Source organism: Coffea eugenioides, chromosome 2, assembly GCF_003713205.1.
Source record: "Coffea eugenioides isolate CCC68of chromosome 2, Ceug_1.0, whole genome shotgun sequence".
Taxonomy (NCBI): Eukaryota; Viridiplantae; Streptophyta; class Magnoliopsida; order Gentianales; family Rubiaceae; genus Coffea; species Coffea eugenioides.
The window spans coordinates 71,015,270-71,026,755 of record NC_040036.1 but is presented as its reverse complement, the minus strand read 5'-3'; the positions used below and the strand labels follow the sequence as shown (position 1 = coordinate 71,026,755).

Here is an 11,486-nt window from a genome sequence, read left to right as displayed (position 1 = left end):
TATCATATGTGATACAAGTAATTGATATAAAGTTTGCAAAGCTTGAAGTTTAGCCCATTTATGGGTTTCACTTGAAAACTAATATGTCAGTGGTGTTCAAATTGAAGCAAAAAAATATGTGTCAAAACTTGTCCGTTCAAAATTTGCTCCGATATCCAGCATTCACGCTCAAGTTTCGAGGGGGCATTTGTAGACAATGGAATTTTAATTAAATTCCAAAAACTACCATTGGTCTATAAAATATTTTTGTCCAATCGGATATTGCCATATGGCATGTACACTTGGAAAAATTGGTTATTAAATGACCAATTATATTTTGCCACGTGTCAAGGTGAGATGTTCCAAATCAATTCAAATTGCAGGGGTATTTCCACCAATCAAATCACATCATATCACATGTTTATCGGATAAATATCTAAATATTTATTTCTTATTAAAGGGATAATATTTTGAGTTGTTTAATCCAAATATATCTCTTATATACTGCAATGGTCTGGCCAGTCAAACGGCGCCACGTCACGTGTCCCCACGGGTTTGGCCAATCGAGGGATTACTTATCTCTTTATTAATAAATATAAAATGAAGAGATAATATTTGGCTAGCACAGTCCTAATATGACTGCACGTCTTGCAAGACAAGTAAGTGGTATGCAGGTCTTCAACCTCTATCTCTTGCTACAACTATAAATAGAGGTCTCTTAACCAAATCAAGGACACAAAAAAAAAATACACAGAGGGACTTCAAAGAGCATCATATACGCTCAAAGCATTGAAGCTCCAAGCTACAAAGGTTCGGCTCTTCAAGCTCTCCAAGTCTCCCAGATATCAAGACCTAAGTCTTCAAACATCTTCTAGAGTTCTTCAAATCTTCTATATCAAGATTTGAAGGAATCGGTGGTGGATCCAAGAACAAGCTGCGAAGCCCTTGGATTGGCGTTCGAGGAGAAGAATCGAGGGAAACTCTACACAAGCTCGAGAAAACCTCAGAGATTGTACCTACATACTTTTCTAAATTTATATATCATATATTTGTCGTGTATTTTTCTTGTCGTTTTGCAGACTTGAAATTTTTATAGCGTACAGTTAAAACTTAGATTGATTATCATTTAAACCATTCTGTTTGATGTTTAAATTTTTAATTTTGTAAATTTTATATGTTTAGGAGGATGATAGAGTGTCATAGGCTTTTTTTAAGTGTCAATAAGCTTTTTTGCCTTAAGTGAATTTAGAATTTGACTCCTAACATCACTCCCAAATTTCAAAATAGGGGCAAATGCATAAAAATACGGCATCAAAATCTAGTCCCGCCATAAACGGGTTTCCAACTGTTTAAAATTTGGGGATAATTTCAGAACTCTCTCTTGAGATTTCTGACTATTTCATTGGATTCCCTTCTAAGTTATGAAAATTACACTAACCTCCCTTGAGGTTAATTATCTTGTAACAATTAGACCCAATCAATAATTCATAAGTGATATTAGGAGAGAGAAAATAATATAATTTCATCATTGCCCCTAATCTACTATATTATTTAATTAATTTAATACCAACCCACATATTAAAGAAAAACACTAAAATTTGTTGTTTATCATTAGGGATCAAATCACATATAACATCAAAAATATATATCATTTTATTTTTTTTCACTTAATACAACATCCAAATTATTCTTTTCAATTACATACCCATTGTTAAATATGATTAACAACAAATGATCAAAAAATTTGCAACCAAAATATCATAGAGAAAAAACTTTAGCATCATAAATACTCTTATCAGCATATTAAGGTTAGCTGCTGAAATTTTTATGGTATTAAATTTCGTTCTTTGTAATATTTTGATTACGAATTTTTTTTAATTATTTGTTTGTAATCATGCTTGATAATGGGTTTGAAATTGAAAAGAGTAATTTGAATATTATATTAAGTGAAATATATAGAATGATATACTATTTTTAATGCTATATGAGATTTAATTTCTAACGATAAATAGCAAATTTTAGTTTTTTAATGTTTTGGTTGAATAGCCTCCGTTTGGATTAACTATTTTTCGGGATGTTTTTGAAAAAATTTACGGTAACTGTGTATATGAAAAACTTTTACTATAAATATTTTTTTTGAAATATTTGATATACTATATGAATAAGATGTTTTTTGAATTATTTTTATTTGTGTATTACTGTAGCATTGTATTTGAAAAACTTGGTTTTTGAAAAATGGCCAATCCAAACGGATAACAATGAATTTAGTAGATGAAAAGTAATGATATACTATTTTTAATAATATATGTGATTTAATCTCTAATGATAAATAATAAATTCTAGTATTTTCTTTAATTTTTAGGTTTGTATTAAATAATTTAGTAGATGAGGGGGCAACGTAAAATCATATTATCTCCTCTCTCCTTATATAACTTTTTAATTGTTTGTTGGATCTAGATGTTACAAGATAATAAAACTCAAAAGATGTTAGTATAATTTTCAAAATTTAGAGGGAGACCAGTGAAATTATCCCTAAAATTTGAGTTTGATCATATCATTGCCGAAGTACAAAATACGGACAAAGTGTCAGGGCACCTGAGTGCAATCCCTCTGTGAAGGGGTCTCCAAAGGTCCCAACGAGTCCCACGTGTGAATATAAATGAACGAGTTCGGAGTATATAATCAATCTTCTCTTCCTTCTCCTCCGACTTCGTTCCTCCGCTTTATACGTCCCCTTTTTCACCTTTCTTTGCTTCAGCGTGCGCATAACTACCAAAAAAACCTACGCATTCAACCTATCCATACATTATTGCCTGGTAGTAGATACTACTATAAAAGTAAGAAAGAGAAAGGTGTCACGGTATTCTTGGACTATTCTGCTCCTTTCCAGAAATTTCAACGTCTTCCCACTTCTTCCCGAGTTAGGTTCACCTTTTTGCTCGCTTTTAAGCTGAATACTCGTTGGATAATCTTGATTACCCTTCCCTTTACTGTTGGTCCAGAATCCAAGAAAAATTGCGTTTTTCTTCCATTTGTGTTTCTCATGGAGAGTCCAGAGACGTGAAAAATTGCGTGTAACCATCTGATTAAATCAGCATTTCGTTTGATTTTCCCGGGATTTTACTGAGGAGACGAATATAACAGAGAAAATGGGTCTGATGGAATTAACTACAACGTCTGATCGCGCGTCAATTGTGTCCATAAATCTGTTTGTGGCATTGCTTTGTGGCTGTATTGTAATTGGCCATTTGCTTGAGGACAACCGATGGATGAATGAATCTATTACAGCCCTGATTATTGTAAGAAATTTACTCTGATTAGTCCTTCTATCTATTGATTGGTTTAGTGGCTTGTGAAGTTTAATGTTGTACTAGCAAAAGTACGATTCTGATGTCATATCTGATAATGGATGTTGATATATGTTGATCATGGATGATGGATTAAGAGTTATGTAACTTACTCGTGTTCAATGTTTGCGTTGTCTTTTTGAGATAAGACTGTTAAATATACTACATTTTGGTTGGCAGGGTTTGTGTACTGGAGTTGTTATTTTGCTGTTAAGTAAGGGAAGAAGCTCGCATCTGCTTGTGTTTAGCGAAGATCTTTTCTTTATATATCTGCTTCCGCCTATCATATTTAATGCTGGGTACGTCCAAGTCTTTCATTTTGTTCCTATCAGTGATTATTTTTCGTTAATTTCTGTTCACTTGTTGGCATTTAATATATTTACTCATGTGTATACTCATTAAGTTATTCTTCCCTTGATGGTGGAGCTTAATGAGTATACACGTGAGTAAAATATGTTCACTTGTTAGCATTTAATATATTTACTCATGAGTGTACACATGTGTATACTTGTTCACCTGTCCATTGATCTTTTATCTATCTAATCTAATCTAATCTAACTGTAAAATAAATAAGAGCCTCCTTTTGGTGTTTATGGTTTGGTCATTTTATGTTATGCCAAACGTGCCGCTTATAGTTAGTGTTCAAACTGTTCAGTTTGCCGCCTTTTCTCCAGCATGATCTTAAGTACAATAACATCCTTAGATGAAAAAAGGCAATAACTATAGACTTCTGAAATAAGCACATGCATAAGGTGTACCGAAAACGCTATTATCACATAAATCTATTGTTAAATAAGGCAATCATTCAAGTAACTAGAGGATGAAATTTCAATCCTTGTACAACAGTTTTGAAGAAATGCAGACATTTGCTGTGAAGAGCTAAGATATCAGGACCACCAGCTATTTTGGTTGTATAGAAATTTAGAATATTAGTCCAAATTTCTAAAGTTGATAATGGCTCAATTAAAAGGATAAATAAAGCTAACTATAATTCATGATGAAACCAATTGTTACCATATATAAAGAGGTGTTTGTTTTGTGATGAATTGAAGTGCATAAAAATCTGTTCTTTGACATTGAGAAGGCTGTGATCATGTGGGCATTTTTACATAACCTGTGATCATGCGGGCATTTTACATACTTATTCTTTTTTGTTGCTGTTAGATCTCTTTGTCAAACTTAGCATGGAGGGACTTTTTCTAATAACATAATGGTTTTGGCACTGACTAGGTGTGCTTTAGTCAGAGAGAATATAAATTATTGCAATTTTTCTTTTCTTTTCCCCTTTCTTTTGAAGAAATAACTACAGTTGAAAGTTGAAAAACATGTGGGTTTCACAAGTACTTTTGGAAGGGCAGCATGACTAACATACAGTTACACTAATGGAGTTACACAAAAGTGGGTGTTTGGTGGCCTACAAGAGAGGAAGATTTGATTTTTGTGGAGCTTATGCTGGCGAAGCGTAACTTTTGGGATAAAATGGTCTAATAATGTATATACATGTTCTCATTGAACAAGTTAGTAGCAAACTTGTCAATTACGGGGGGACAGACCTTCCATCATGGCAATGAGTAAATTGTAGTCTCTTCTGCAGTGGGTAAAATGGTACTTTAAGGTCTGGCTCTTTGATAGTGGAGATAGGTTGCCAAAATTCATGGCTTGAGCACTTTGTGACATAGTATTTCAATTGCACAAGAATCTTTTTCTGGATATATGCATTTTTAGTATACATTTCCTTTCATCTTTATTATCTATCACGAACCATGAACAAAGTTTTATGCAGCTGCACAACAGTCTTCATTATAGTGGAATCTTTACTGACAAAAGACACGAAGATTGACAGGCAAACAACTTTCATCTCTAGAGAACTAGAGAAACAGTTGAGCAGTTGGAGACTAATTTTACAAAAAAAAGTACTCGGTAAAAAGAGGAAAAAAATGTTAGAAGAATTATACCTCGTATGGGTGGATGATATAGAGTGGAATATGCATGTGGACAATAAAAACTAGGACTGCTGTTTACAGTGACTGATGCTCCAACATTAACCTTGACTCTTGATGCTCTAACATTACCCTCTAGGAGCATTAGATATAAAGCATATTGTACAACTGATCTCCTGCATGTGATTATGGGCATTTAGCTTGATCCTTAGCCATGGCTCATGTATTTAAAGGTATGAACTAAGAATGAATGTAACACACACAAGAAATAAGTGAAAATCCAAGTGATCAATATGAAGACATGGAAAGGAAAGGAATGGCAAATATGAGAAAGTATAGAAGCAAGAAAAGTAAGGAAGCTTAACATTTCTAAATAATATGTATATTTCTCTATCACATTTATAGTGGTAAGAATTGAACAGAGGGTTATAAAAACTGATACTACCTATTTCAACGTAGTTAGGTGCATCACATTTGTTTCTGTTACTGGGATAAGAACCCTATTGGTTAACAGTTCAAGCATTGAACAGTAGGGATATGTATCAATGAGTGAAATGAAACAGGTAGGGTCATTGACAGTTGCCTTGTAGTGCTGCTGCAGTTAGCAGCGGTATCTAGTTAGCTTCTACCTAGAATAGAATTCTGAAAAGCGCCAACTGTAGATATTAAATATATTGCTATTAAAGAAGTTGGAAACCGCCATTTACTTGCATAATTGCCGAGTGCTAATTTCTTACTTGTTAAAGAAATTCTTTCTTATATCGAGCCTAAAATGTCATGCTCTAAGGATCTTGTTATTCCTCTAATCTTGCATCACTATTTGTCCTGTTAGTCATAGGGATCCTGCACAGTTTGTTCTGTATTTGAAAATCAGGGTTTGTAGTTGCTGTTCTGTTTAGCACGCGAAAATGGCATTCAACTCTCTCTCTCTCTCTCTCTACAGACACACACATATTTGATTTCCATGTGGTCCTTGGATTTTGATCATTTAGCTGCTGCATCGATCCGTGTATGTCTTCATAAGGAGTGGATAGATGAAATTAAAGATTTCTTACATTTAGTATCAAAGTCCACCTTTGCCGCACAACACGGGGTTATTAAATTGTTGTGGTTTACTGACACGTAGTATGTCATGATCTAGCACAATCCTACTTTATTGCACGGGTAGGAAAGTTATTCTCTTTGAGATCATTTTGGGCTCACGCTTATAGCAATTACTTTGCTTTATCTTTTGTTTGATTGGTGTTTTAATGACGTGAAATGTAGTCTTTGCATTTTGCAGAAATTTCTTTTGTTGTGGCTTTTAAGAATTATTTGTGTTAACCCTTTTACTATGACAGGTTTCAGGTGAAAAAGAAGCAATTTTTTCGTAATTTCATCACTATTATGCTTTTTGGAGCTGTGGGTACCCTAGTTTCATGGGCAATAATATCATTAGGTATGTGCGATGCGTTGACATACATTGTATTTATTCCCTAAATGCTCCACTACTGTGAATTTTATATATGACTCAGTAAGATAGAGTTTTTTGGGGCTGGCAACTTTCCTCAGTAGTTGCCAAAAAAAAAAAAATCCTCAGAACTTTGAAGAAAAAGGAAACTAACATGTATTCCAAAAGATGTATTTTCAGTAGCCATTCTCTTTTTCTGTTACTTGTTTTGCTATGCATGCATTTCAGTTAGTTAAGTTTTGTAGACTTTACTGTTTCGGAGACTTTACTTGTGATGAGCAAATTACTCGGGTAACCACGAAACTTTTCAAATAGTCGAGTTTTGGCACTCAACCATGAATAGTGTGTTTTTACCCACTGAACTAGCAAAAGTATAAATTTTGACCCATTCCTTCTTATTTCACCATTAACATTGCCAAATCTAACTATAATTAATATGCCTCCTGAATCGTGTGGACCTCTAAATCTAATAGAGTTAATGGCGGAATTAGACAGAATGGCCCAAATAATTCAGTGGGTAAAAACATACTATTAATAACTGAGTGACCATATCTTGACTATTCAAAAAGTTCAATGACCACCCTGGTAATTTGCTCTACTTATAATACTTGGTAGAACTTTTGTGTAAGTTTGATATCTCAATGATTCTCACCTAACCTTCTTGTTCCAACAATACTGATTCCTCTTCATCCCTATTTCGCTGCCTTTTGTTTAAGACCTTTGTTTGTATGCATGGGAACCGAAATGTCTCAGATAATGCTTTTCCAAAATTTTGTGGTGCAAAAAATTTGTATAGATGTAACCGTACTGCTTTAGATTATGGCAAATGGCAGAGAGAGCAAAAGATGTTTAATGCAAAAACTGAATAGATATGGTTTCATGGTTAACCACTTTTGGGATACACAACTATTTAAGTTTCTTTGATTTGATACTGGTTCATATTCATGATTCCCTTGCATTTGACCTAGGTGCCACTCAAATCTTTAGTAGAATGGATTTTGGCGATTTTGATATTGGGGATTATCTAGGTATCAACTTGTACTTCAGTCTAACTTCTCTCTCTCTCTCTCTCTCTCCTCCCTCGGCCTTGGCCTTTGACATTCTCTTTTGCTGTCTGTCCATCATTTTAGCCATTGGTGCAATATTTGCCGCAACAGATTCTGTATGCACTTTGCAGGTAAAAGAAAACAGTGAAGGTAGTCAATACTTCCCTTTTGTCACACATAGTATGCTCTGAAACTGTAACTGTTGATGTTGCAGGTGCTACATCAGGATGAGACCCCCCTGCTTTACAGTCTGGTTTTTGGAGAAGGTGTTGTGAATGATGCTACATCAGTGGTGCTTTTCAATGCCATTCAGGGCTTTGATATGTCAAATATTGATCCTAAAATCGCCCTGCATTTTATTGGAAATTTTCTTTATCTATTCTTTACTAGCACCGTCCTGGGGGTAATCGTAAGTCAGTCTCAATATCAATCTCTCTCTGTTTCTCTCTTTCTTCTCTTTTGTGTGTGTCAAAGTACAGATGGGTTATTCAAGAAAACAGTTCCTTTACTTTCTTTTCTGCAGGCTGGATTGCTTTGTGCTTACATCATCAAGAAACTGTATTTTGGCAGGTATAGGACAAAAAAGTCTTTTGCTGCTGCTGTACTGTTCTCTATAGATATTTGTTTTCTGGTTGTCTTTGACTTGTAAGCTGTAACTGCTGAAAGAGAGGCTTCTGATGCTATCAATACTATCTTCTCTTGTGGGTGCCTGACAGTAAAAATTCCACCAACGTCCACTATGTCTCTATTAAAACTGGACACTGATCTTTTCTCAGCACTCCAGCAAATTTTTTGAAAGAACATGATTGGAAATTGTAAACTGTTTTTCCCCCCTTTTCAGCTCCATAATTTGACTGCATACAGGATATCACATCACTATGCAGATTCAGTAGAGGCTTTTTTTTTTTCCCAAGTGTCTGTGTTGCAATTGTCAATTTCTTAAAAATTATGAAGCTGGAAAATCAGGACCTTTTTAAATCAGCACCCCAAGCCCAAGTGCGTGTGGATTTTGTTTTAGTTTAGATGGATCCATCATGAAAAATATTAGTTAAGTACATGTTTCAAAATAAAATTGGAAAGCTTAATTCTGTGTTTGATGCAGTTCATAGAAGTCTTTTTTGGTTGTGTTATTTGTCTCTGTTGCTTGTTTGTCCATTTATTTGGTAGATATCTAATTTGGTATGTGAAGACTTGGAATACTTCATAGCAAAGGTGCTTGATGTCAGTGAATATACCATGCATGAAATTTACCAGGGATGCAAATAGTCATAGGTTTGACTGGATATATTAGCATCTATTTTTTCAAGAGTTGGGGATTATATTTGGTTGTTGATTTTCCTTGGTTTCTTTTTCTGCAAGTTATTATCTACGCCAGACTAAAATGAATGCTATCATTCAGGCATTCAACTGATCGTGAGGTGGCTCTAATGATGCTTATGGCTTATCTATCCTATATGCTGGCAGAAGTAAGATACTATTTGACTTTTCGTGCTGAGGAGCCTTGATTTCGTTGCTTTCAGATTCTTTTTGTTTAAGCATTTGTTGTTGCTGCTCATTTAACTTAACATAGATCTCCTTTATCTACTATTCAGTTATTAGATTTGAGTGGCATTCTTACGGTGTTCTTTTGTGGGATAGTTATGTCCCACTACACCTGGCACAATGTGACTGAGAGTTCAAGAATTACTACCAAGTATGCTCTCCTGGAATGTCTTTTGCTTTTCTTTACAATTGAATTTGCAGATAACTTCATATCATTAGAATAAGCTATCAACCAATATTTTAAACTCTCTATACATTGAACTGACAGGCATACCTTTGCAACTTTGTCATTTGTTGCCGAGATTTTCATCTTTCTTTATGTCGGTATGGATGCATTGGACATTGAAAAGTGGCGTTTTATCAGTGATAGGTATGCCTTTATTAGATATTTAGCAGTGAGGCCTATCCTTCTTTCACTATCTTGAAATAGAATCTAGTTCTCAAATGCAGAGAAATATTTTCTAGTACTCTTCATTTTCTAATTTGCTCCTAGTTTCTTGCATATGAAATTGTTACGTAATAACTTGCTAATGATGATTTCTTCTCCTTTGCAGTCCTGGAACCTCAGTTGCCGTGAGTTCAATTTTGCTAGGCCTGGTTTTACTTGGTAGGGCAGCTTTTGTGTTTCCCCTATCCTTTTTATCTAACTTGGCCAAGAAATCTACAAGTGATAAGATTTCCTTCAAACAGCAAGTAAGCATTTCCTGAAACTTGATGTTAGGCATTCTACTAGTTATTTGATCATGGAGTTGACAAGTTCTGGTGCTTTAGGTCATTATATGTTGGGCTGGCTTGATCAGAGGTGCTGTGTCTATGGCACTTGCATATAATAAGGTAAGTATGTGGATATATTGGGCTGGCTTGATGCATGTTATGCGCCAGCAGAATTATATCTATTGTGTGTGAGTAGATGTGAATTGGAAATTGAAGAAGAGACATCTGCAGCCATTTGTCACTCGTCTTTTTGTGGATCTGAGTGGGTGTTTTTCTTAGTTCCTTTATTGTCCTTGAACTGAAAAATTTCTGCATCTGTGTAGTTCACTAGCTTGGGACATACTAACTTGCGAGGAAATGCAATAATGATCACTAGCACCATTACTCTTGTTCTTTTTAGCACAGTGGTAAATAACCCGTCTCCCTGCCTTCATGTGTTCTCATTTCTCCATTGCGTTACCTCATCTGTCTCATCAGTTACCCACTGACCAGAAATTTAAAATCTATTTATTTGTTTTGACTTAGGTATTCGGCTTATTGACAAAGCCGCTTATAAGGTTGTTGCTGCCACCTTTGAAACATGCCACCAGTGCTGCATCTTCTGACCCTAATTCTCCCAATTCACTCGGTGTTCCGCTAATCAGCCATTCACAGGACTCTGATAGTTTTTTAAGCGGGCATGACATCCCACGGCCATCTAGTATACGCATGCTTTTGACAACACCAACCCACACCGTGCATCGTCTCTGGCGTAAGTTTGATGACAGATTTATGCGTCCTGTGTTTGGTGGGCGGGGGTTTGTTCCTGTTGTTCCTGGTTCCCCTACAGAAGGTAATCTAAGTTAAATGTCTGCACTGCATGAATTAAAAGCAAAAGATAGAGACTCACGGGAGATGTGCTCTCAACAAGGGTTGGACTTGCTGACCGAGTATTTTGCTGTAATTTCTATGTAAATTACCTTGCCAAGCTAACATCAAGTTTTGTATAGATCAAAAACTACCATGTATACATACTTGTGTCCATATATGCATAGGTAGATGGTTGAATAAGAGTTGTCATATTGGCAGTTGCCCAGCATTCAACCAAGAAAATCCTGTTAGATTGCGGGGATGTGAACTGTCATAAATTAGAAGACAAGTGGAGAAACTTTCCTCTTTCTTTTGACTTGAAAAGAGCAGTTTAACTTTCGTGTTCTTAACTGTTACATTCCCTCCAAAGAAAAAGAGTTTCGTACCGTATCATGCTGTATTCCAAAATAGTTGCAGTTTTACAACTTCAAGCAATGGATGAGACAATTGAACTGGTAACTTTTTTTCTCATATCTGTTCTACATTTAGCGGTGCCTCCACACAGAAACTCCTACATATTTATAAGTGCAGGAGAGAGAGAGAGAGATGGGGGGGGGGAATGTAGCTCATCCGAGGTGGAAGTTTTGTCGTTATAACATTTTAATTGTTTGGATAGTGT

At 35.3% G+C, this 11,486-nt stretch overlaps 1 protein-coding gene across 1 annotated transcript; it reads left to right on the top strand.

Moving 5' to 3' along the window:
- The first annotated feature begins 2,719 nt into the window (after positions 1 to 2,719).
- Positions 2,720 to 11,217, top strand: LOC113760987 (sodium/hydrogen exchanger 1). The gene is made up of 14 exons (XM_027303770.1): positions 2,720 to 3,278; positions 3,507 to 3,625; positions 6,607 to 6,704; positions 7,685 to 7,744; positions 7,847 to 7,893; positions 7,977 to 8,171; positions 8,286 to 8,332; positions 9,162 to 9,228; positions 9,355 to 9,455; positions 9,573 to 9,674; positions 9,859 to 9,997; positions 10,076 to 10,138; positions 10,342 to 10,425; positions 10,544 to 11,217. The coding sequence occupies exons 1-14, from the start codon at positions 3,129 to 3,131 to the stop codon at positions 10,862 to 10,864; spliced, it is 1,593 nt and encodes a 530-aa protein (XP_027159571.1). The 5' UTR covers positions 2,720 to 3,128; the 3' UTR covers positions 10,865 to 11,217.
- The last annotated feature ends 269 nt before the right edge of the window (positions 11,218 to 11,486 follow it).